This window comes from Neolamprologus brichardi, chromosome 17 (assembly GCF_056152115.1).
Source record: "Neolamprologus brichardi isolate AB-2024 chromosome 17, ASM5615211v1, whole genome shotgun sequence".
NCBI lineage: Eukaryota > Metazoa > Chordata > Actinopteri > Cichliformes > Cichlidae > Neolamprologus > Neolamprologus brichardi.
In genome coordinates this window covers 35,047,642-35,073,219 of record NC_142120.1, presented here as the reverse complement: position 1 = coordinate 35,073,219, position 25,578 = coordinate 35,047,642, and the positions used below count along the sequence as shown (strand labels likewise).

General features: G+C 41.3%; 4 protein-coding genes across 5 annotated transcripts; 2 read left to right on the top strand and 2 right to left on the bottom strand.

Annotated features, from left to right (window-relative positions):
- Positions 1 to 709: 709 nt before the first annotated feature.
- Positions 710 to 4,304, top strand: si:ch211-214j24.10 (uncharacterized). Its single transcript, XM_006805545.3, has 4 exons — positions 710 to 840; positions 2,386 to 3,171; positions 3,271 to 3,303; positions 3,487 to 4,304. The coding sequence occupies exons 1-4, from the start codon at positions 825 to 827 to the stop codon at positions 3,534 to 3,536; spliced, it is 885 nt and encodes a 294-aa protein (XP_006805608.2). The 5' UTR covers positions 710 to 824; the 3' UTR covers positions 3,537 to 4,304.
- Positions 4,305 to 4,308: 4 nt separating this feature from the next.
- On the bottom strand, positions 4,309 to 12,557 carry osgep (O-sialoglycoprotein endopeptidase). Of its 2 annotated transcripts, none has more exons than XM_035914242.2 (12): positions 12,425 to 12,557; positions 11,012 to 11,140; positions 10,795 to 10,914; positions 9,857 to 10,032; positions 9,615 to 9,710; positions 9,465 to 9,514; positions 9,285 to 9,363; positions 9,117 to 9,182; positions 8,411 to 8,501; positions 6,127 to 6,202; positions 5,401 to 5,499; positions 4,309 to 5,029 (listed from the first exon to the last, which is right to left on the bottom strand). In XM_035914242.2, the coding sequence occupies exons 2-12, from the start codon at positions 11,124 to 11,126 to the stop codon at positions 4,990 to 4,992; spliced, it is 1,008 nt and encodes a 335-aa protein (XP_035770135.2). In that variant the 5' UTR covers positions 11,127 to 11,140; positions 12,425 to 12,557; the 3' UTR covers positions 4,309 to 4,989. The 2 variants fall into 2 exon arrangements, with proteins under 2 accessions (XP_035770135.2, XP_006805607.2); XM_006805544.3 differs by having other exon boundaries at positions 12,429 to 12,557.
- A 235-nt stretch (positions 12,558 to 12,792) lies between these two features.
- On the top strand, positions 12,793 to 16,481 carry apex1 (apurinic/apyrimidinic endodeoxyribonuclease 1). The gene is made up of 5 exons (XM_006805542.3): positions 12,793 to 12,868; positions 14,472 to 14,601; positions 14,712 to 14,875; positions 14,957 to 15,149; positions 15,516 to 16,481. The coding sequence occupies exons 2-5, from the start codon at positions 14,541 to 14,543 to the stop codon at positions 16,028 to 16,030; spliced, it is 933 nt and encodes a 310-aa protein (XP_006805605.1). The 5' UTR covers positions 12,793 to 12,868; positions 14,472 to 14,540; the 3' UTR covers positions 16,031 to 16,481.
- Positions 16,471 to 25,269, bottom strand: LOC102796414 (uncharacterized). Its single transcript, XM_087830645.1, has 9 exons — positions 25,016 to 25,269; positions 24,024 to 24,226; positions 23,788 to 23,886; positions 23,580 to 23,675; positions 23,151 to 23,261; positions 20,352 to 20,475; positions 19,155 to 20,256; positions 18,881 to 18,933; positions 16,471 to 17,862 (listed from the first exon to the last, which is right to left on the bottom strand). The coding sequence occupies exons 1-9, from the start codon at positions 25,047 to 25,049 to the stop codon at positions 16,595 to 16,597; spliced, it is 3,090 nt and encodes a 1,029-aa protein (XP_087686771.1). The 5' UTR covers positions 25,050 to 25,269; the 3' UTR covers positions 16,471 to 16,594.
- Between the last annotated feature and the right edge of the window lie 309 nt (positions 25,270 to 25,578).

The window sequence follows — 25,578 nt, the reverse complement described above, 5'->3', positions numbered from 1 at the left end:
GTCTAGTTCTGTCAGAGCTTTCTTTCTGTTAAAAGGGAGTTTTCCCTTTCTACTGTAGCCATGTGCTTGCTTATAGGGGCTCGTCTAATTGTCCGGTTTTTCTCTGCATTGTTATAGGTTAATTGCATTACAATATAAATTGAATTGAATAGAACAAGGCAAGATGCAGGGTTCCCGGGTGCACAGAAAAAACAGAGGTAATGTTTATAAAGTGTAATGTGCGGCTCTGTTTTACAGCACAAAAAAATGTTTTTGTTAAGTTTCACACAGAATGACAGCAAAGTCTCACAACATGAGAATCAATATGACATTATATTGGACAATTCGAACTTAAGCCTGTATCAAGCCATAAAGCTAAATAATCTAAATGTGTTTTTCAATTCTTTGATCAAAATTGGTTGACATTTTTGGACGATTTTCTTATGTTTTTATTGCTTTCCAACAATTGTGTAATGATCTATGAGTTAGTAATTGCCTCTGTTGTTTTATACAAGCCTAGTTGCCTAGGGGCAACGTTGTGGATATATCTCGGAAACGGGTGTCTGAAATATAACATTTTTTTGTTTTGGCAGTAAAATGGTCCAAAATGTGTCAGAAAATAATGCTGAATAATTTTAAGCATACACTATCACAATGTGTGAAGTGGAGGGTTAAAATTCACCGCGACATTCCCGCCGGACCACTTATCTGCAGGCACTTCCTGTCCCACCCACATTTTCGTGTCGCTTCCGGGTGGTGGTTACAAGCAGGCTGCTGTCGTTATCTCAACGCTGTAAACAAGTTACTCAACGGTTTAGCTTCAACGACACATCAAGCGAAAAGAGATGCATATTAAAACAGGTAAGTTTGTGCTATATTTCGGTATATCTGAGTGTAACGCCTCACTTTCAGACGTGTTATTTATGTGTTTGGCCGCGGCATTAGCGGCGGGCTAGCAGCGCCGAGGGAAGCCTTTCTCCGCTTTGAATGAGGTGGTGGGGGGAGTTACGAAACTTCGGCTAGCATTCTGGGTGGCTTTTTACAACCTTAATACGTGTAAAAACAATCATATCTAATCGTCCCGCTGTAGTTAATGTTCATACATTTTTCGATGGTCAAAGTGGAACCTTTAGATACATAAAACCGTCGAGTTTTATGCTCCACATCGTGACGCTGCTAATTAAAGTTTGCTAACACCGGTGCTCGCTGTTAGCTTCTATCTTTTTAGCCGCAAGCACCGCTCCCATGAACCAGCGGGAGTTGTTTTACACAAATGGAAACTATTAAATCATTTCTGACATCTTTGTTTTTAAATAGTCGGGACACTGAAGAGTCTGCGGAGGTAGCCGGCTTCTCGAAATTTTGGGGCGGTATATGAGACGGGGTCGGCCGGGCGGTGAACGGTCTCACCAGTTCTTTTGAAATGTGGCGCTTTGGAGCGGGTACGCTAATCAGGCCCGCTGTAAGCTATGTGCTTCCTCTTTTTATGTTTCAACTTGTGGTGCATTTGAACACGGCCAACAGTAATGTCTGAGTCGGTCTGAGTATGTTTCAGTGGCGCCATGCGGACAGAGAATACTTTAACAACCAAAACGGGAGAGCCTTCCCGTAAAGCCTGCTACCCAGTCACTCCTTTTCATGATGAGCCAGCAAGTGGGACAGCGTGACACAGGTCATTGGGCAAGATCAGACACGGGAACAAGTATGGTGATGACAGCTGAGAGCTGTGATGGGCAACTGCCAGTTAGGAATACAATTAGTTTACTCTTAACCAACGGCAACATTATTTATTTATTAACTTGAGATTAGTTGACCTGAATTATGTCAGCATCTTGTGTGGGATTGCATTAATAGTCACATGGTACGGCCTGAGGTGAAGTCTGTTTAATTACATTTTTTTCCACCTTCCGACTCAGGAAGTTGAACCTAAAACGTTTTATACTGGGGCTTGATAAATTGCTCATCAAAAGTGTTGATGGTAGATTTCTTCAGAAGAGTTGTTTAGATTCCACCTTTTGTTTTTGTCTATTTTGGGATTGGTCTTTTTTCTGTACAACTTTGCAAGTAGCCAGCTATACAGGGAACTGTTGTTCTGCCACACTGAAGTCACATGAAAGTGTGTCATCTACCCCCAATGTTTGTGTGCATGGTAGAGACAAGTGCAAAGATCATTATTAATCAATGCCAAGTGATAAGTCTTTATGTGTACTACTCACTACAAGTATGCTTACTAAAGTAAGGGCAAGATACTAGTAGGACAGTAATGTTGATTGGAAGTGATTATGATGATATGATTTAGTGATTTCCCTTACAAATCACCAAGCACTGGAATTTTCTGCTCGTATGCATGATAACATATTAAAACAGCAGATACCTGATCAACTTGTCAATGCTCATTTTCTTCAGGTACATGGGAAGCCAGCAACACTGTGTGTGAGCCTGATGGTCTATGTGACCAAGCAGTCCTTGTTTCAGCCGCCAATTCTGAGCCACACATTCGGAACCGCCGCCTGTCTCCTGGCTCGGGAAACTGTGGAGGTGGTGGGGGTGGAGGATGCATCTCTGGAGGCGACAAGCTGCCACGGCAGCTTTCACCCGATGGTGACCTGATGGGTCCCAGCCATGCCTTTAGCTTCCGCAGGGAAAAGGAACGCAGGGGCCCACAGCACAAAGGTCGTAGTCTGCGCAGGGAAAGTCAGAAGGGTGTTGGCCGTGTAAGTGAAAGGCCACAAAAGGTTAATCAAAAGGAAAGATGGGTCGAGGACAGTTTGTCTCTACTTAAGCCCCCACCTGCCTTCCCAGTGCAAGACAGTCCTGCCAAGCTACAGCCTGCTGTTAGCTATGCCTCCAAGGTGAAGGCGGGAGCTGGAACTGGAGCACTGGAGGAAGACCGACCTGCCATCGGCATGCTGCTACAGAACCAGTGGGGTCTAAGTTTCATTAGCGAGGCAAGACCAGTCACAGAAGGCTCCGGCCCCAACTCCCGTTCCAGTACCCCACTGCCCACAGATTCTAAACATCCAGCAGACCTACAGCTAGACACAGTTCTCACAGTGAAGCCCCCAGAAGAAAGGCCAATTCCAGTGTCTACCTCCCTCAACCCAATTGCATGCGCAGAGGTCGACGAGAGCAATGGAAAGCTGCTGCTCAGTTGTCGCCACCTAGTGGAAGCTCTGAACTATCATAGTAAAGGTAACCACCACAAGAAGCTTTAAAAATCTGGCTAGAGATCATTAAATCTGAAATTATGGTGAATAACAACTACCTCTTTTCTCTTCTCTCACTCCATAGAGTGGAACGCTATCTGCAACAGACAGAAAAAAGGTGAGTTTTCTTAATTTATGCGCATTCATTTTGGCGCAAGACATTATTCCCTACTATTTTGTCACACACACTCATTGATGGTAATTTGCTAAAATGTGTTGCATAACAGTCTTTTTCAAAGTGGTCTAATTTTTGCTGTTTGTACGAAGTGTCCCTATCAACTTTTTTTTTTTGGCTTCTCAGATCCAAAAAGGGTGATCTGGTACAAGGACACCAAGGAGCACCCAGCCTAGCAGTGTGACGGCCCCCTAGTGGAAACACACACAACTACATACACATAAAAATACATAAAGATGGACGAATTTGAGTCCTGTTCTCACACACTGCACTCAGGATGATGTCTTCACGCAAAGCCACACTGAGACACTTTGGACTAACTCCTTTAAGATCTTACAGCAATGGACTTTTTTTTAACGCCTTACAGAAAGCCTGCCTTAATTAATCAGACCTGTTTTCATTGTCTCTCATTACCATTTTAAGCTTGTATGTGTAGATTTTTTTTTTTTTTTTAACTATAGGCGCTGTAATTTAATTTTTCCTTTTTGAAAGCTGCCGTTTTTATCATACTTTGTCCTCTGTGAAGCGAGTGGTCAATCAAGCACTTTGTTCAAAGAATTTGTTTACCAATCCCTGTGTGCAAGCCCTCACCAGAGTGACTTTCCCCCTCCCCCATCAATTACAAATCAGAAGAATGTCTCATTCCTGCTTGAGTTTTACCGTTAATGTATGCAGAGGACTCCTGTACCCAAGTCTTCAGTTTACAGGAGGGTGTAGTCAAAGGCACAGAAGAGTTCACCCTTTATCACATCACCATATTAATGCTGTGTTCCTTTTGTTTTCATTTGGTCCCAATTGGGTGAATGTTACTTATGAATACATAAGGGATGTCACCATGTTCAGTATGTTGATTTTTGAAAAGAATTTATTAAATAAAAATTACACTGGAGAAGGAGGAAGAATGTAAAAGAACAGTATTGCTTAATAAAAATGAGTAAACTTGAGTGGATCTGTTAATCATCTTTATTTCAACACAAATTGTCATTTACTGCTGGCAGCCTCACAGGGTTGAAAATCTCACTTATTTCATGAGAAACTTTCTGTTGTAACTGTACATAAGAGCACATGCAAATGTGCAAGAAATTATACTAGCAAGTTCTGGGAGAGGGCCTCCACGGGTACATCTCCAGAACCTAAAGTTACAAAGGTGGGAATTTTAAGAAAAGTAAAATTTTTGGTAATACAAAGCTACTCCTTTATACAATTCAACACCGAGCTCTGTGTGTGAGTTGTTTAAATGTTAGTCAGGCACTAAAAATATGAAACCAGCTCCTTTAATATCAAATATCTGTCTGGATAAACCCTTCAAAATGGAAACTTGAAGTCTTCCTGGTTAATAGTCTGCATTTTTTGTTGTTGTTGGCGTGTAAAGGCCTTAACCAGTGAAGCTGCGTAGCATAGCTCAGGAACTAAACTAATTTACAGTCTGAGCATTTGAGACATTTTTCATGAAGGACCATGTTACAGCAGTGTGTCTCTTGGACGAGTTTGAATAGTTTTTCAAACGTGATGAGATCAGGTTTTGGATGTACAGAAAAGTATTCATCTGTGGAGCTGCCGTGTTATGGTCAAGGCCTGGTGTACCACGCTAAATGTGTCACAACAGACCACAAAATGATGGTGCTGCAGTCAGTCTCGCCATGTCACCTCCACCTCATCTGTTCTATACCTGCAACAGGAGAGAAACCCACGGTCATTTACTGCAAGCACAGCAATATGAACACAAACACAATAAGAATGAATTTTTCCCATCCTAGAGTCAGGATTACCAACTTTTTTTTTTCTTTTTTTTTTTTAGAATAGAAGAGCCCTTTATTGTCATTGTACATGAAATTGTGGAAATCTACCTTCTGTTAACAATGACAACAAACACTACGAATCAGGCACTGCTGGGATTTGAACCCAGGATTACCAACTTTTAAACCCAACAGCCACTTTAACTCATACAGACATATAATCGACCTATAATGAGTAAGGGACATAAATGTGATTCTATGGTGGGTTATTAAATCACAACTGAAAAGGTCTATGAAGCCTTACCTTTGTGTGATCCATGAGTCTTCTAGCTCTGTCACCTGACCAGACCGAAACATCTCCCAGCCGGCCTGAGCGATCATCGCTCCATTGTCAATGCAAAATCTGTGGCAACAAACTGATCTTTGTTATCTGGATCTTTCAGACAGATCAACATCCTGTCACACCAATTGAAAAAGTCACAATGAAGAGCTCCATTGCATGTGTTCACACAAGAACAGCTTCATATATCAGATGTTTTTGTGGCTATGAATGGAACACTTTATAACCAAAAGTATTTGCTCATCTGCCTTCACACACATGAGATTGAGTGACATCCAACTCTTAATCCACAGGCTTTGCAGTTATAACAGCTTCTGACCTTCTGGTGTGTCTATGGAAATTTTTGACTATGCGGCTCAACAGCCGCTGACCCCATTCTGTGATTATATGTAGCCGGACATAAAGAGGTATCTTTATGTCCGAGTTGCTCTCATTCCCAATCATTTCTACTTTCTTAAAATATCGCTAACAGTTGACTGTGGAATCAGCTAGGAAATTTCATGACTGTACGGTACCTGGAATTCACAGAGCTTTGAAAATAACAAACACATTGACTCTTAAAAGTAGGGTGAGAGCATGCTGTACTCGGTCACGAGTATGCTGTTCGTGCGTGTAAAAGTGAAACTAATTCTAGTGAAGTTTCAATGGAAATGAAAGTGAAGGATCTGAGTGTTGGGCAGACTGGGTTACCTTTCATCTGTGGCAAACAGCTTTGCTCCTCTCTCCTTACACATCACTCCCATCATCTCCTGCAGACGCAGATTACCTGTGGTTGGAACATGAGATAAACACATTTCTGAGAGTGTGAACTCATTTCCATTCATAGCAACAGTAAACAGAGAGGAGTTTCAAAAATGGGCTTAGACTTTAAGGGATCCAAGGCATTCCTGTGTGACTGTAACAATAAGTACATAAACAATCAGTAGTTAGAAACAACAAACAACGGAACCTTGGAATCAGTAAGAAGGACTGGATGTTACAGTCCCTGATAATAATGCATTGCTTTAGATGGAGAGACTCTTGAGGGATGGCTGTTATGTGGAAAGGCAGCCCAGAAACTTTGTCAGCAGCACGCATCGTTGTGTGCCTCAACTTCCGGTCTTTTACCCAGGCTAATCTGCCATTTCCTTCCTTGGTTAGGTTTAGGGATTAGAGATCTGATTCATCGAGTGTTTCGGCCATTATCACTAGACACCCTCATCCAAGTAGGCCCTGCCAGGGTTGATTCTCTTCTTCTTTCTTCTGTTTAGTTTCCTACAGTCTATTTTCTATCTATTCACTGCAACTGAGAAATAATACTTACCTCTTTAGCATTTATGGAGCCTTACCTCTTCAAAGGGATAGAAACTGTGATAGAGAGAAGTAAGACAAAAGGGACAAGATAGGAGAGAGCAGAGAGGAGAGCCGGAAGGGGGGCGCCCGATCTGGCTTCTCACACCTCCCTGCCGGATCGGGCTGTACGCTCTACCTCCCCACTGCATCCCAGAAAAGGGAAGAAGAGCAGAGGGGAGAAGAGCGGAATATTTCTTTTCTCGCGCGGTTAGCTGACTGCCTTAGCTGCCCAAGTGATGTCAGCCCGTTTTTAACCATAGCCAGTGACTGGTCCTCTGAGCAGTGTTAGCTAGTTCTCTTATAGCCTCCCGTTGTGCCTGTCCTCTGATCCCAATCTCTCTAAGCAGCTTTGCTGTTGTGCTGGCAACAAAGCCCCGGCACCCCACTTCCACCGGGTGCACCTTGATCTTCCAGCCTCTGTCCTCTGCCTCAGCTGCCAAGTTGGCACACCACAGCTTCTTACGCTCAAACGCATCCTCAATTGCTTCCTCCCATGGTAACGTCAGCTCAATGACATACGCAAATTTTTGGGAGTTAGACCAAAGGACGAGGTCTGGTCGCAAAGTTATGATCTCTGTGGGAAAAATTAGCAAGTCCACTTGCATCTGCCAATCCCTGTCAACCTTCAGCGGGCCCAGGTCTGGGTTGAAGGGCTCGTCCTCGGCTTGTCTCCTTCCCGGACAAATGTTGATGAAAACTGACGCTCCTCTTGGTTCGTGAAAGGTTGAGCGTTGATGGATTTTCTTTTGCACTCAACTTTCTCGGCTAGACACCTGAGAACCTGGTTGTGTCTCCATGTGTATCTGCCCTGAGTAAGGCTAGTCCTACAACCAACCAAGATGTGCATCCTGTACCCCCTCCAGGGGGCATCCTGTACGGGTTTTTCCAAACCACAGCTGCAGATTTATTGGGGAAATTAGCGCATTGTATGTCGCTCGGATGATGAAACAGTCTATTAGACTCCATGCCCCAGATTTCACTCCATGAGAATTTTCTCTTTTCCACACTCCCAGCGACCCTGTTTGGCCAGTGCCACGGCTCTGGCATGTCTGGCTGTTTCCTTCTGACGACACACCTCCTCCACCACCATTTTTTGACGTTCGGTTACAGATGCCTTTTTCCACCGAGGTATTACTGCACCAAGACCAAATCCTCCTCTGCCCTGTTGGACGTGACCCACCACGTCACGATGCCGAAGAGCAGATTTTGCCTGTAGCACAGATGTGGCTGGGGTCCACTTCCTCCCCGTTGCTAGGGTGGGAGCAGTGCCTCTCACTATGGGGTCGTGGGAGTCCATGAGTGACATCTCAGGCCTCACTTCTGCACATTTAAACTCCTCAACCAGGCTAGGGATAGGCAATGACAGTATCCCGTCGCTGTAGAGTATAATAATTAGAATTGCTGAAGTTCATGTAGACAGCTTTACTGCTTGTGGGAAGTCATTTTATTCTGTTGGATTTTACACAGAAGAAAACTGGTGTTCCCGTTTCTTTACAGATAAAATCGAGCCTTACACTCTGATTGCAAAAAGCATTTCATAACAGTAAAAATAGCGCACACAAAATGACTGCAAAAACTTAAATGCTTCAGCATATTTGCTTTAATATTTTAGAATAAGCTGCAGCATTTCAGATATACTTACAGCCAACGCCCCCGACAATCAGCACTTCCTGGGAGCCACAGTGAGCCATAGCTCTTTCTGTGATCTCCACCAGCATGGAGAACAATGTCTCCTGCAAAGACAGAAGCATTACTAATTACTAATACTGACATCACTGATGCCAACACACCAATCAGGGCTGCAACAAGTAGTTGATTAACAGAAATTCAAGAGGTAAATATTTTGATAATCCAGTATGCTTTAATCGCATCTTAAACAATTCAAATAATGTGCTGCTTTCAACTGATCATTTCAGTAATAAAAATGTAATTAATCTATTAGCTAAAACTCTCGTAACTCTCGCTAAAACTAATTGATAAAATTAACTAAAATAAAAAAAGAACAAGCTTTTCACACACACTGATTTGAACATAAAGTCATTTTTTGAAACTTATAAAAGTGTGAAACCTCCTCTGTGCCGCTCCTTAAACAAACTGAATCACACTTTTCAGTAAATCATACAATGTACAAAACCTGGTGAACCAGCTGCCAGAGATAAGCTCCAGTTGCACTTGAAATGAGAAGGAGCATTTTTGTTTCAGAAATATGTTCTGACAATCTTATAAAGTAAATGAGAAAAACTCCTTTAAGGTGTTTTATCAGAGGATAACTACACTGCAACACCAAAGGTAACTGGATCAAATATGAACTTTCTGACTTTCGTGTGTATAAAGGCGCTATGCTGTACCTGAAGTGAGAAACACAGGTCTTCTGCTGTACACTGACCAGAGCTCAGCATCTTATGAGCAGCGTCCTGTGGAAGGAATATAAATGTAAAGAACGTAAACCAAAAGTAGCCTTGAGATAACTCAATCAATATGACACAACCAACTTTACAGAAGAGCAAAGGACTTACTTCAATGTAGGACAAAATGCCAGAAAAGGACACATCCATGCCCTTTACTGTATATGGCAGCTCCACATACTGACTCCCTCTGGCAATGTGGAGAGAAAGCAAAGTTTAGAATAAACATAAAAAACATTAAAAGACATAAAGAACACTAAATATTCACAACTATTCAGTGATCTCACTCACTTTTTGGCCATCTGCTCTATGTTGTAGCCTGGACTTGGATCATTGGAAATCTGAGTGTAGAAATGGTTTCATACAGAAGTATGATTACACATCTGTTGCACTAAGTGAAATGCAACTTGATGGTTTCATGTTGAGAAGTATGACACAAACCTTAATAACTCTGGCAAACCTGTCTAAACAGTTGCCGACTGCAATGTCGATGGTCTCCCCAAATATTCGGTACCGCCGCTCTGAATATGCAATAACCTGCACAAAATTCAGGATGAACAAAACTCAAACTGCATTTCTACTTCAAATATACTGCTGTTTAGCTGACAGCTGCTCATCAGAAAATGCAGTGCAGATGTTCTGTGCCAAAAAGCTCTGCATGAGGCTTACAGGGAGGAACCAACCTGTGTATTGCCCCCACTAACATAAAGCACGGTGGGGTTGTTGGCTTTGGTGATAAGTCGTCCCATCTCTATGTGTCCGATACAGTGGTTCACACCGAGCAGCGGCTTTCCCCAAAGCTGTGAAACTGTGCGTGCCACTAGAGCCACCGTCACCAAGGGTGCACCCATACCAGGACCTGAAGGAGAACAACTTATTGGTTTGGTCTTCTACAGACATCAGTCAAGAATCACAGTCCCTTTATTTCAATTCATATCTTAAAGACCTTTTAGTACAATAATATTCCTACAGAGCACTTTGCTCTCAGATTGCAGGCTTAATTTAAGTTCCTAGAGTTTATAAAAATAGAATGGGAGCCAGAGCCTTCAGCTCTCAGAGTCCTCAGGGTCTGATTAAACTTACTTTTTGTTATAGTTGATAACTAGGGCTGGATCAGGTGGTTTTGAACCCTCCATTAGTTATGTTCTTAGAGTCTAAAGCTGCTATAGCCCTAAGCTATATTCTCTCTGTCATAGTTAAAAAAAAACCCAAAACCAATATGTAAGATGTAAGTCAGATAAGCATGTGTTTCTTAAAGCAGGCCTTAATAATTGTCATAGTTGTCAAAGGAAGGACAAATAAGAGAAATTTTGACATGATCCATTTTCTTTATGAACTGTGGAGCTTGACAAATGTTCTTTGGCTTGTTTATTAGGAAAAATCCCCCATCTCTTTAAGCTATCCTTTTTCTGACTGGGAGCTCTTCATTAACAAAGGTCTGAACTTTAATGGCACACAGAAATTAGTGACATTTTTGAGTAACTTACAATATAAAACTAACGTTTGTTTGTTAACAAACAATCAACTCAGTTATTTAAAATCACTATGACCCTTATTTGATGAGAACATGTTTGGATCAATTTTTGACAGACATCTGAAAAGTTAAAATCTTTTATATTACCTTTGGTGTATGCCACACAGTCGATGTCTGCAGGTTTTAGCCCCGCTTGCTCCAGCGCCTCCTTCAGGACGGTTAGTATGACAGCACGGTGGTGTCTGGCTGTGTCACTTGGCAGGAACCCTGAGATATAAAAAAAAAGCATGCAGTCAACTAACAGATTTTCATATAAGCAGTATGTTGGAGTTATCATTAATATCTTAGAGGAACTCTAACTTACCTTGACCCGGAGGTGTAATGTAAGTCCGTCTGGGGTTGGAAAGCACTTCCCCATCCCTGATTATGCCTATGCCAATCTTATTGGCACTGCCCTCAAATCCAATCACTACAGTCATGGCTGCAGAAAAAACTGTTTCAGAAAGAAGGAAGTCACTGTGTTGTTATAGTGTCTTTTCATTTAAACCCTTCATCTCTCTTAGAAGTCTATTACAGGCAAGAAAAAGGCACAATAAAACTAAATCAGATTATACTAGAAAATTTTGGACTGGACATCCACATATCTAAATATGTCTGGTATGGTAACTGCACCGTATCAGATCGCAATACCCTACAACGGATAGTGAGAAAAGATGAGAAGATCATTGGAACCTCTCTTCTCTCCAGCACAGACACTCATCACACCCACTGCATCCACAAAGCCACCAGCATTGTGGAGGACCCCATGCACCCTTCACACACATTCTTTACCCTGCCTGCAGCCTTCTGGCAAGAGGTACCGGAGCATTCGGGCTCTCACTACCAGACTGCAAAAAAGTTTCTTCCCCCAAGCCGCCAGAACACTCAGTGACTTGACTGACACACGCATACACACACACACACACACACACACACACACACACACACACACACACACACACACACCTTCATACACGTAACTACCTCAAGCACTCATCTGCACAATCTCATACACACACCTTCATACATCAAGTTACTTTTTGCACGACCCACTGTTATTGTTGCCCTTTTCTATTGCACTGTTGTGTCTGCACTGTCTTGTGTCTGTATCGTTCTGTTCTGTCTGTTGTTGAGCTGCGCATGCTTGAAATAACAATAAAGATTGACAGACCACGTGACTTTCGCGTATTGCTTTGTGGGTACCCGTGGCAACAAAATCAAAATACTGCATCAAGCGCTAGTATTTCCAGCACAGGTAATCATTAATTCTGCGGTTTTAATCCCTACTTGCATTTTATTTGCCCCAAAAAACAGTTATGTACAAAACGGAAAAAATCAAAGGAGTGAAAGGGTCAGACCCATACGAGCATATAAAGTTGGGCAGCACGCAACTTTCATCACGCACATATTTATTATTATATGGTCCTAAGCGACTTGACTTGACTTGACCACAACACAAATACGATCAACACCAAAATTCAAGATTAAAATTATTTAGCAGCAAACATTTTTATGCAGATAACATGTTATTGCGCGCATTTTTATTAACCCTGATAATACACCTTTAACCTACATATTTCCACATTAAACGTTTGGACAATCAATACGTAAAAGAACCAAAGCATAAGCATCCTGATAGCTGTCTAATTAGCTCCTATGCTAACCGCCAGAGAACAGACCGACTTTTTTCCAAAAGTAAATTTATGGTGATGCGGTTTTAAAAACAAAATATATTTACCCACTTTTTAAAATTTTCTTCGGTAGGTCACATTAATCTTAATTCATATCACTTTAACTTTTACGCACGTAAACCTAACTGGCTGGGCTAATTTCCGTAGCTCAGCTCCTCCATAACGAAGCCCAGAGGACCCAAACACTGGTAGGTACACATTTTGCCTTAACATAAGACAACGTAAAAACAGAGCCTTACTTAACTAACATGCCACGGTAATACATTGTGTACATTATAGCAGCAAGTACGTATTTATTTTTCGAGAAGACATACAAATGTGGAATATTTCTCGGTAATTTTCAGGCATGTGTTTAGACAGTCAGTAGTTCAGCAAAGCACGTGGACAGAAGTCTTAGCTGTGCTGTAGCGCGTGTGTTGTGTGTGTGTTTGGGGGGGAGTGCCTGGGAAGCAGCGGTTGTCTGGGCTTTACATCCTGTTGTAAAAGTGCAAGTAAGGTTATTTGCATGTCTTTTCCCTGAAACGTGTTTGAAATGAAGACGCTAATTATTCTCAGCGCATTTGCATTCGTTGATAATCAGATAAGCTCGGAGGAAAGCTTGTTAGCTGGCTGCTTATTCTCCATTCATTCTCGGCGTAGGCCGCCTGCTTTCTTTGTCAGAGAGAAAAAGCTAGCGGTAGCACAGTCTGCTGTTAGCTAAACGTATTGTTTAACATGGCAAACTTCCTAATAGCTCATTCTGTTGCTGTTAAATTATATGCATGCATTAATTTACATCAGCTGGTCGCCAATTTCTACAACGTGTTGAATTTAAAGCACTCAACCAGAGACTTGCACTGAAATAAAAGCTCTTCTCGCTTCCGCTTTGTCAGAAAATGTGATTAGGATGTAAATAGTCACATTGAAGTCGGCCATTGTAAGTCTAATTCTCGGCATACAGACAGAGAGAACTAGAAAAACTTACTGTACGTATTTATTGCTCCTCTGCACTGTGTTTATGTTCTCTTATTTTCGTTTTACGTATGTTTATGCGATAGAAGGACTTAATTTTATCCAAATTGTTAACTGTCAAACATAAACATTGATATCAGCAGCATCTGTCCAGTATTAGTTACTTTTATTAATAATACATTTCAGATGTAGTTAAGACGCTCAGCAAGGTTTTGAATGTAACCCTGAGCATCTTTGAATATAATAATATAAGTCAACAACTGCCGATCATCCATCCATCCAGCTTATCCTTTTCAGGGTCGCGGGGGGCGCTGGAGCCTATCCCAGCTGTCATAGGGCGAGAGGCTGGGTACACCCTGGACAGGTCGCCAGTCTGTCGCAGGGCCAACACACAGGGACAGACAACCATTCACACTCGCATTCACTAGCACATTCACACCTAGTGGCAATTTGGATTATCCAATTAACCTATCCCCAAGCTGCATGTCTTTGGACGGTGAGAGGAAGCCGGAGTACCCGGAGGGAACCCATGCAAACACGGGGAGAACATGCAAACTCCACACAGAAAGACTGATGGTGGAATCGAACTCAGGACCTTCTTGCTGTGCGGCAACAGTGCTAACCACATTGCCACCGTGCTGCTTACTGCCGATCATACTGGTGAAATTTCTTCAAGACATCTCTGGTGTACCTGTTACCTTTACAGTGTTGAAACCTTTTCCATTTCCTTCTCTTGTTTTTTCTTTAATTTCCGTTTCTAGTTTGTTGGCCTGAATCACGTTTACAGCTCTGTATTCAGCCAAACAACTTATATAAATGCTCTGCTAAATCAATCGAGTTTTAATTTATTTGAATTAAAACTTGAACTAACGCTGATTTTCTGAATTTGTCTTGATTCAGAAAAGAGCTGTTCGCAATTATCCAGAACACAGGATGATTGTTTCAGACTGCTGTGGGTTACATTTTAAAACACTGATTACGTGTACACAAAGACATAAAAGTGGAAACGCAACAAATCCTCAATGTTGAGATTTAGTTTTCTATTATGTATGACATTCCTTCCTGTGTGTCCTGCATACTGGTGCAGCATTTGACCTTTGTGCACTGAACAGATGCATTACTTAAATGGTTCTTGTTTTTCAGCGGTACCTGTGGTGTTGTGTGCGTGTTGTGTGTCTGCGAGGTGTGCTTGCCGTCCGAGTGAGTTCAAGTATGAAGAGGGGCAAGAAGGCAGAAGAGGCAGCTGCGGAAGGAGAAAATGACACAGCCTCTGGTACTACCAGCATGCCCTGATGAACTGAAATGGATTTTTCCTTTACTATAGATAGATTTTCCAACATCATCTATTATCCAACCCTGTGCTATTTGTCTTTCATTTCACAGCTCCTTCAAAGAAAGCAAAGGCAGCCAAGGAACCAGAGGCTCCGATACTGTATGATGACCCTCCTGACAAAATGACCAGCAAAGATGGACGCAACGCAAACATGAAGATCACGTCGTGGAATGTGGATGGGCTGAGGGCCTGGGTTAAAAAGAAGGGCCTGGATGTGAGTTTGCTGTCTGGAGAAGCATTAATTAGCTAGTTTTGAGACTGACTGATACTAACAAGCACATTTGTCTTTTCCCAGTGGGTGCGAGAGGAGGATCCAGACATTTTATGCCTACAGGAGACAAAGTGTGCAGAGAAAGCCCTCCCTGCTGAAATCACCTCAATGCCTGAGTACCCTCACAAGTACTGGGCTGCATCAGGTGACAAGGAGGGTTACAGTGGGGTGGCTATGCTCTGCAAGACTGAACCCATCAAAGTGACCTATGGAATTGGTAAGGGGGAACTTTGTGTTCTGCTTAGTTATTTATGGTGCCTAGAAATGGCAAAAAACATGTACAGCAACATTTTAAAGATGTGTAATCTTCTATATTTGAAGTAAATGATTATTTGAAATTAGTGGATAACAGCAAATAGGGACTGTTTAGCATGAAGCCCCGTTGGTAGTTTAGAAGGTCCTCCCATAATGAGCACATTGTGTGATTACCAGATTCCTGCTCTTGAAAAACTGTTTTTGCCTTATCAGTATTTTAGATGAAACCAACAGAGACATTTTTAGTATTCCTTACCAACACATTAAACCTATACAAACAGTTTAAGTACTGGTGAAGCAACTGACTTAATTCTGACTAATATTCTAGGCAAAGAAGAGCACGATAAGGAGGGCCGTGTCATCACTGCCGAGTTTCCCAGCTTCTACCTGGTGACGGTATATGTGCCAAACGCTAGCAGAGGCCTTGTTCGCCTCGATTACCGCAAAACCTGGGACGTGGACTTCCGGGCGTACCTGAGTGAGCTGGACATGCAGAAGCCCCTGGTGCTGTGTGGAGATCTCAACGTTGCTCACCAGGAGATCGATCTGAAGAACCCCAAGGGGAACAAGAAAAATGCCGGCTTCACCCCCGAGGAGCGCGAAGGCTTCAGCCAGCTACTGGCAGCAGGTTTTGTCGACAGCTTCCGCGAGCTCTACCCCGAGCAGACCAACGCCTACACCTTCTGGACCTACATGATGAACGCCCGCTCAAAGAACGTGGGCTGGAGGCTCGACTACTTTGTGCTGTCGTCCTCCCTGCTGCCGGGCTTGTGCGACAGCAAGATCCGCAACAAGGCGATGGGGAGCGACCACTGCCCTATCACTCTGCACATAGCTGTGTAAGCTCACTCTGAGTTCAACAGGCTTTGCATAACCTTCAGTCTGTTCATACGTCTGTTTCAACTTGTATACTCCGGTCACTCTGAGGTGTCTTCTCTATGTGCTGCTCAAACTCACTCTTATAGTAAAATCAGCGTTTCAGCTTGGTAGTTTAGGACATACTTTCTTGTACTTTCCCCCCCCTCTCTACATAAAATGCCCTTCCTTCCTGTAACTGAATTCTGTCCCTAAGTGAGATCCAAATTTCTTTTGACAATTTTATAACAAATGCAACACTAAATAATCAAAATGTGTAAGCTAATTTTCAGGAACTGCCAGATATTTGTTACTGTGTAAAATGAATCAACTGCTGTTAAAAGAAAATAACGTGTCTTGTTGTAAACATTTTTTTCCCAAACCTTGGTTAAAGTTTCTGTTGCCACACTTACCAATAAAAGACTGAATTTCTATAGTACCTTGTTACTTTTATTATTTGAGGAATTCAAGCCAAGATGACAAACACAAACTTCTAGTCAGTGTTTTACCTGCAACACAATTCAAATGCAGTCAATACAATGAAAATCGTTTCTATGGAAACTTCATGACGTGTGTCCTCTGATGCATTTTCAGATTATAAGACTGCCTGAAACCCTTCCCACATTCTCCGCAGACATAAGGTTTCTCCCCTGAATGTGTTCGCTGGTGTCTTTTCAGGCGGTTGGCACTCAGGAAGCTCTTGTCACACTCGTTGCAGGCGTATGGTCGGACTCCGGTGTGGTAACGCAGATGGATAGTAAGGTAGCAAGACTGAGTGAACTTCTTGCCACAGTGGGGACACTGGAAGGGCTTGTGGCCTGTATGGAATCGTTCGTGCTTCAAAAGCTCGGCGTGGGAGAAGAAACCCTTCCCACAATCAGAGCAGAGGTACGGCCTCTCACCTGAATGCGTCAGCTCGTGTCTGACAAGTGTTGCCTTGTACACAAAATTCTTGTCACACTGTGAGCAGCTGAAAACGTTTTCTCTGGTGTGGCAGCGCTCGTGTTTCTTCATGTTGCGTTCTCTCTTGAAGCTCTTGCCGCAGAAAGAACACATGAATGGCATTTCCTTGGAGTGGATCTTCATGTGGCTCAGAAGACCTCCCTTGTAGAGGAAGCCCTTGCCACACTGTGTGCACGTGTGTGGCCGTTCTTTCTGATGAATACGCTGGTGTGCAGTAAGAGCTGCTCGGTAGGCAAAGCTCTTTCCACAGTTGCAGGTATGGACTCGTTCCTCCTGGTGAGTCTGGAGATGCCTGTTGAGGTAGCTGGCACAGCTGAAACTCAAATCACAGCGAGGACATTTGTAAGAATCCTCTGACTTGCCAGCATCCAGGCTGTGGGTCTTTAGGTGCCTCACCAGTGCTGACTTCCAGGTGAACGCGCGCCCACAATCTGAACACAGGTACTCCCCATTTTCCATGTGGGTGCTTTTGTGCTCTTTCTGAGCAGCCAGGGACTTGAAGGCTTCCCCGCAGATCACACACTCGTACTGGCGTCCCAAGGTATGTGTCTGCTTGTGCCTCTCCAGCGACTGTTTGAAAGAGAAATGGCGCCCGCACTGGGAGCACGAGAAGGGCTGCTCACCTGTGTGGATGCGCTGATGGGCTTTTAGTGAGGAAAGGAACCTGAAGCTTTTCTCGCAGTCTGCACAACTAAAATTTCCCTCTTCATCTGTGAGTGCCTGAAGAACTGACTTGTCCTCAGTGATCTCAATGGAGTGAACGTCATAGATGTGCTGCTGATCCTGTGCTTGTTCTGAGTGATGGAAGGAGCACTCAGGACAGGAGAAAGCAGCCGATGAGCTGTCTGCTGCAGAACCTGACAAAATGATCATAAATGAGAGTTAAAAAAAAAAAACATACTAAAAATAAAACAAAATCAATGTTGGATAAATTGTTATAACTTCTGTGTTTTAACAGTTACATACTTTTATATTTTTTGTTGTTTAATAAGGTACTTCAGGCTTATTTTCACTGCTATGCACTATAAGAGGCCACAGATACGCCTAGCCTGTGACCCTAAATGCCATTTGACAGTTATATAAAGCACATTGAGGTGACTTGTTTTGAACAGCTCTATATAAATAACCCTTGAGTTAAAGTAAACCGAATGACATGATTCAAAGGTGACGAAGCTTTATTAGATATGTCATAATATAATACTTATGCTAAAAAAAGTTGACTTTGAGGGGGTCAGGTGGAGTTTTTTCCCCCAGTATTTTATTTGGAATTCAAAGTAATTCAATTTTTTTTCTAGCATTAAAAAACTAAGCTCTCCTGTTTCCAAGTAGTTCATTATGTGGCAGCCTGACTTCATCAATCCTACCTTCATGTACAGTTTTTAAAATTAATTTAAGACTGTACCGATAACTCTATACACAGCAGGAATATTGACCAGGACAAGGTGAACTGGTTGTTCCACGGTTGAGGATAAACCTCCAGATGACCTTGCTTTTGCTGTCAGATCCCCTGTGCCATGAAATCACCTGCCCAATGAGCCAATCCTAACACAATCAGTGACCTCCTTGATCACTTCTCATGCACATCCTTGTAGATTTGCGTTTATGTGATTTTTTGTTTTAATGATCGCCCTTTCTTTTACTATTTCAATTTCTTAATGGATTTTTTATCCCTTTATTAGTGTGCTTGGGTTTTTAAAAAGGTGCTATATTAATAAAGTTATAATTTCTACATCTATTAATACTTTGACATTTATAATATTATATAAATATTATAAATAAACTTTCTATTCAATCTTATTTATGAATTGTTCTCTCTGGGATTTTGTATTAATGGTGCAAAGATTCAGTAACTTCAAAATGCTAAAGAACACTTGCTCTCATTAGCATCCTTCGACGAGACCACAGGTGACCCATATGAGTGTTCTGCACTGTAAAATAAAAGAGAAAAGAGACATTAATCAAAAATGATTTTAATCAGCCTCTTTCCCATTAATTTTATACTCAATCATATGTACAACTACACTTGTAATAAAAAGTGTAAGCAAAACAGGATGTTATGTTTCAGAGAGCATGCATCATGCCACCACAACCAAATCAGAAACTAGCTAAACCATATCTAAAACATGACGCATCAAAAGCAAGTTTTTACCAGCTTAAAGGCAAAGGCTTCAGTGGAGGAGGGTTTGCGCTCGTGATCTCTTTCCTGCTTTTAGTCATCATTTGCTTCTGTAAATTTATCAGCTGGATCTTCATGGTTGGTCTGCGTTTGCGTCCACTTGTGCGAACCTTGACTGGAGTAATGACATCATTGTCAGGTTCAGAGATGAGACCCTGAGGCTCTCTGCCCTTATGTTGCTCACCGTCTGGGCTGCAGTTATCATCTGCCTGCACCTGGCACTGCAGTTCAGAGAGTTCAACATTAGCCTCACTGATGTTGGCCTCGGCCATCGCAAAGTCTTTCCCATCTTCACAGCGGTCTGTAGGCACGTTTGCAGTCTGCCCATCAGTGTGAGTTTTTAGATGCCTCGCAAGCGACAGCTCCCAGTTAAATGTCTTGTTGCACTGCTGGCAGGTGTAAACGTAGTTTTTCATGTGCGTTTGCTTGTGCTCAGTGCGTGCTGACAGGGAGTTGAAGGTCTTTCCGCAGATGAGGCAGTTATACTTGCGCCCAGTTTTGTGTGTGTGCCGGTGTCTGTCGAGGGACTGCCTGAAGGAGAAGCAGCGGCCACAGTCGCTGCAACGATGAGGGCGCTCCCCGGTGTGGATGACTCTGTGGGCAATTAGTGAAGATGCAAACTTGAATTTCTTTTCGCAGTCAGGGCAGTCATGCGGCCCCGCAGGCATTACAGGCTGAGGGGATGCCGAGTCAACCATGTTCACTTCTGAATGGGCGTTTGATTTTTCTTGTCTTTCTTTCTCATCTGCGTCACCTGACCCCTCTTCCTTGGCTCTCTCTTCAGCAAATGTGACCAATGAATCTTCAGCCACTGCATTAGCACCTCTTCCTTCAAAGCAGTGTTCTCCCATCAGCACTTCAATATCAGTGCTTGGACCCAATTCAACCTCTGCATAATCAGTCACTGCGATTATTTCAACTGCAATGTCATCCACAAATGTCACAGTGTGTGCGTCTTCACTGGTACCCTGTGGTGGATCTGACTCGTTGGCCTGTTCTATACATTTTGATCCTCTGCTGGGGAGGACTGCAGAGAGTGAGGAAACGATGCTGTCGCCCATACTTGAAGGTGGAACTGCACAAACGGAATGAGGTAGATTCATGAGTTACTTCCACTGGTTTGCACAAAAATGTAAAATACAATTGATGCGATTGCAAGAAGTGACTAACCATGTTGCTCTAAATGCGCAAGGTTTTTGTGGTGTTGGAGCAGATTTTTCAGATCTGCAGGTTCACAGACTGCATGAACACAATCCTCCAATGCCGAGGATTCAGCTCTGAGCCAGGACACAGTCTGTGGTAAAGGTAATAAATATGCAGTATACTTGAATTAATTACCTAAACACAGGTTTGAACTTCAAAAAAGCTTAAAAACAACCTGAACCATTGGTATTATCAAGTAAAATGTGCCTTTAAATTTGCCTTCAGGCATTATTAGTACAAGTGATTAAATAAATGAAAAGGCCTAAATCCTCAGAAGTGCAGACAGTTACCAGTTCCTAAACAGTGTTACTAATGCACGTGGCACGTTAATAGCAGTGGCATAATGTAGTATGTATTAATCACAAACTTTATCTTTTTCCATATGTCATAACAGGTGACACTACAATAAGTAGGTTTTAAAATATTAGGTCACAGCTTTCATTTAAGAGCATTAATTTGATACGTGTTGACTCGACCTTTTGCAGTTTTCTACACATCTATAATACAGACCCATACAGGATCCTAAAATTACAACAGGTGTAAGATTCATCACTGGTTTAGGACTAAGAATGCAGAAGCATTTTAATATTATTATTATTATTATATATTTATAATAAAAATAAATTTTTTTAACTTATTTTGACTCATTTAACATATAATTTATTAGCAGTAATTTCTTGTGTCATTGGGCTTGAAACTTTACTAAAACTGACTGCTCAGAGTAAAGTATGCTGACACAGTGGGCGGTGGAGAACTAAACAAAGACACCAAGTTAAACAAATACAAGGATACAAGGAGCTCTTATCCATTTACCGTTAAGAGTTAGACAAAAAACACATTTTGTGAACTGATGAGCATGAGCATATAGTGCAAAGACTACTGGAATAAATGCTACATGGACAGAAAGTTGTAGGTTTTCAACCAGTTTTGTTGTTTGGATTTTATGTACATAACCTTTTTATTGTTATTGTATATTAAAAAATATTTTTTTAAAAATCTTTAAAAAATCTGAAGCCAGATAGCATAAATATATCCAGGGTATACTGAACTTGCTTCATAGTACAGGGCCCATGACTCTCTGCCTGACTGAGGCTTCAGCAACTTTCCCAGCAACTATCATCAACCTCGAGCAACCAAACACAACCAGTCAGGAACTAGTGATGGGATTTTCGGCTCTTTTTAGAGAACCGTCTCTTTCGGCTCCCAACCGGCTCTTCAGGTTGCTTTGTTGCTTTAATTAATTTATTATTAACAACACTATAAAATTATGCACAAAAATAATTACTAATGTAAAAAAAAAGTGGTTTTATTTATATATAAATATATATACAGTGACCCCTAGAGACAAAGCACATACAAACCCCAAAAATCACGTACAAATTCCAAAGCACGTATGAACTCCAAAACACATTTCTAGCGTTAACTGAACTTCCAAAACAGAGCTACCTAGATCACTTAAATGACACAATTGAAAGCATGTGTGTATTGTTTGTGTATTTATACACAAGCACTCATATATGTTCAAATAATTTAAAAAAATGTTCATTTACCTGTTACTACCACACACCAAATCCGGTCGTTGGTACTTGCTGGCTTGTGTAGCCACTAGGTAACAAAGCTCAACACTGCACCTAGCATCCTGGAGCACTTCTGTTGTGTTTTGTACGTGTTTTGTCTCTAGGGGCCACCGTAAATATACTTTTATTTATTCACTCCACATAAAATGTATTAAATAAATTATATAATACAAAAAACAACTATTTACATTTCAACTTTTAACTCTTTAAATTTTCAGCTTTTTCCTTTTAAACAAATTTAAAGTGAAACAACACAAAACACTGCAAACCACAACACAATTAAATATAAATTAAAATATGAAAACAAAAAGAAGATGCATATTCTCTGTCATATGGGCTGCATGACTAAACTTTCTGAATCCTTTATCATCTGCAACTGAAAATAGTTGTGGATGATTACTATACCTTTCTAATGTGACGTTGTTGTCCCTGGCTCTCTTTCTCTCTCTCTCCCTCCCGCTCTGTTCCTGTGCTACTGAGAGTGTAACTACCGCCCCTCCCCCCTCTTCCCAGCGCAAAGCACAAGGCTCGCGTGCGGAGTGAAGCGGAAAAAAAGTGCGAGAGAGAGGGTGAGAGAAAGAAAAAAAAACAACAACCCACGACTCCCAATAAAGTGCCGGCTCGCGTCGTTCACTTCAAAGAGTCGGCTCTAAGAGCCGTTTCGTTCGCGACCGACACATCACTATCAGGAACACTCATTTTTCCCTCATGACCAGTGGCTACAAGATGATTGTGGACTGGTCTTTAGGCCTGAGTGACTGGGGCCTTATTCACTTGATCCTACATTGTCACCATGATTGTCCAAAATGGCAGACAACTTAATGTCACATCTCTATAAAACCTCAATACATCACTATCACCATGACTGTAATAATAAACACAAAGTAGAATTGCCAACTTTCTGACATCAAAGACTCAAATTACTGAAGCTTCATATATGCTGTATTAAACTGCATTAAACTTAAGAGCTGTACCAAATAGCTGTAAACATACAATTAATCGGGTGTTTTTTTGGTAATTTTGTGGGAAACCTCCATATAACACTTCCTTTATATTACCACATCAGTATTTGTACAATAATCCTATATAGTGACTCACTAAATCATAGGGATTTATTGAACAAATTTTATTGTTACTCAGTTTTAGGAGTTAAGTGTCACACTTTATTTATCAGTACAACACCTCTCACCTGCTCAACGTCAGGAACAGGCAGCAGTTGAGCCAGTCGACAGTAGAACTCCCAAAACAGCGTCTGCAGATCACGGTCATACTGAGGTCCAAACTCTGCAGGAAAGACTTCCTGTGATAAAAACAATGTTACTGGAACCCAAATAAAAACCACACCCAGGCATTGCAGCAGTGTAATATATTATTTTAACATTTTAACCCCTAAAAACAATACATTTTGGATATTTTGTTTCTGTCATCATTATTATCTTTTATGGCATTTTCATTCATGCATGCATTCTTAATTACAGTAAACAATAAAGAACATGGTGTATTGTAACTTGATAACAATAATGACAACAGAAATCTGCTTCATATGAAGTTTACTGTCACTACAAATAACACAATTGGGTGCATTTGGTTTAACGGGTTGTAAATTATGCTGCCTCACCGTGAAAAAGTCTTGTCTCTCTTCAGGGTCTTTGAGGAGAGTCTGAATCAACTCAAGAAAGGTAACTGTAACATCTTCCTCTTTTGAGGCTTCTATCTGCAACACATGTTTAAAATTATGTTCCTCATAAAGCCATGACTAAGCAGATTAAGGGTCAAACACAGGTGTGCTGAATATGAAAACTTAATCTATGTGTATAAACACTCACATCTACCAGGGTGGCGTGTGGCGATTTAACCTTGTCCAGGTAAGGCATGATAAACTCAGGTTTCACAAGGTCTTCATTTCGACACAATTCAAGAATATACTGTTGAGGGGAAGAAAATAAGTAGAAAAGCCCTTTTTTCACAGCACAGTTTACTAGTCATGTAGTTTATCTGCATCCATGAGGGTGATGAGCCTAAAGCCTTATTTTTTTTTTAAATAACTCGCATTAGTACTCACTCTAGCTCTTAACCCTAGGTTCAGTTGAGTCCTGTGTTTGCACATTAGCAGCTCAGGGACCATATCCACCACCAATGAGACAAACTCTGCCACCTTCCAGTAGTTCATCACGTCCTGTTTCTTTAGCACCTGCCAAATTGATGCTGTCATAAGCTGCAAAGGAGATACCAGAAGGCGCAGTGATGCCAGAGGTAATGAGTCACCTGTAAAGAAAAAGAAACCACTGAAATCTGTACTTCCATTTATGCTTAACCAAAAGCCCATCATTTCAGACTATCCAGTTTTGTTTTGTTTTTTTTAAAAAAAAAGGTTGCATGCCCTGTAAAATTTAATTAATAACAATGAAATGTAATTATGTATGCAAATAATTTACATCTTATATTTAATTGAGAATAGGACAAAAATTGTATATAGACACCATATTGGAAAATCACATTAGCTTGTGATGTTAACGATTACATTACAGTAAAATATATATATGATTTTGGGATGTAAACTTTAAGTTATCATTTACAGTTACTTCCGAGACATTATGTGATTTTTTTGTATTGAATAATAAAAAACGGTATAATCAATAAAACAAATGTGGTGTTAGACAATAATATTCTGTAGTTCACAGTGAGCAAAAGCGTTTTCGTTCATTAGCTACTGGAGCTTTTTGTTTTTGAATGCAACCTCCAAGTGAATGTTCAACAACAACAATGTTTCTCAAACTCCGTTACCTTCATTTCCCCCATGTTTGCTACCTAGTCTGTACATTCAGCATTCACGTTCATAAGACATGCGTGTAAAATTATTTGTCAAGGTAACCTTAGCACTAAGGAATAAGACAATAAGCTAGCATACAGAGCTAATTTCAAAGGTATGTTGTATACTTAAGCTAATTTTGCTAGGAACGAATCCCTAAATGTCTGCGTTAACCCAACTGTGACCTGCTCCTAATTGTTTAGAAAATGTGTTTTAGTGTGTTAAGTGTTCCTCCACAAACCGACCTCTGGAGGTGGCCATTAAAACCCCTGAATCCATCTTCTTCTCGGATCGGTGCTGAAAAGTTTGAGTAGCTGCTATTAGCTGTTAGCCTGACAACTACCCACACAGCCAGAGGAAGACACAGCTCTGAACGCGGTCGTTATCCAACTGGAAGCTCTTTTCTAAATTAAGCGAGCTGCTAGAGGAAAAACGTATGAATATTAAAAACACATATATTTACATGATACATGTTGCATTTTTGTTGCTAAGGGCTTCTTCTTCTTTATATATATATATTTTTTTACGTTACGTTACATTCTTCGTCTTGTTACCGCCATCTGCTGGAGATTCTTTGTATCACGTCCTATGTTCCCCCAAATAAACTTCTTTTGCCCCCCACCCCTTTTTTTTCCAAATAACACTGATGACAAATTATTATATTTCTAAACTTAATATTTTCATACACATAATTTAGACATCATAGAACTGAATCCTTGGGCCTATTTCACACTTGTTGACATTACAAAGTCCCACACACCACCACACAGCTGTGATTATGAATGACTGGCTCATATTAAGCCGCACG

Bases quoted from the DNA above. Each gene is read 5' to 3' on its own strand.
- si:ch211-214j24.10 (XM_006805545.3), top strand. The intron at 3,172-3,270 runs GTAACCACCACA...CTCACTCCATAG, and splicing joins TCTGAACTATCATAGTAAAG to AGTGGAACGCTATCTGCAAC. The intron at 3,304-3,486 runs GTGAGTTTTCTT...TTGGCTTCTCAG, and splicing joins CTGCAACAGACAGAAAAAAG to ATCCAAAAAGGGTGATCTGG.
- apex1 (XM_006805542.3), top strand. From the start codon at position 14,541: ATGAAGAGGGGCAAGAAGGCAGAAGAGGCAGCTGCGGAAGGAGAAAAT. The intron at 14,602-14,711 runs GTACTACCAGCA...TTCATTTCACAG, and splicing joins AGAAAATGACACAGCCTCTG to CTCCTTCAAAGAAAGCAAAG. The intron at 15,150-15,515 runs GTAAGGGGGAAC...CTAATATTCTAG, and splicing joins CAAAGTGACCTATGGAATTG to GCAAAGAAGAGCACGATAAG.
- osgep (XM_035914242.2), bottom strand. From the start codon at position 11,126: ATGACTGTAGTGATTGGATTTGAGGGCAGTGCCAATAAGATTGGCATA. The intron at 9,515-9,614 runs GTTTGTGTCATA...TTCTACACTCAG, and splicing joins GGTTTGCCAGAGTTATTAAG to ATTTCCAATGATCCAAGTCC. The intron at 8,502-9,116 runs GTACAGCATAGC...CTGTCTTTGCAG, and splicing joins ACCTGTGTTTCTCACTTCAG to GAGACATTGTTCTCCATGCT.
- LOC102796414 (XM_087830645.1), bottom strand. From the start codon at position 25,049: ATGGATTCAGGGGTTTTAATGGCCACCTCCAGAG. The intron at 20,476-23,150 runs GTGAGAGGTGTT...CCTTTACCACAG, and splicing joins CTGTTCCTGACGTTGAGCAG to ACTGTGTCCTGGCTCAGAGC. The intron at 20,257-20,351 runs GTTAGTCACTTC...CCGTTTGTGCAG, and splicing joins TGCGCATTTAGAGCAACATG to TTCCACCTTCAAGTATGGGC.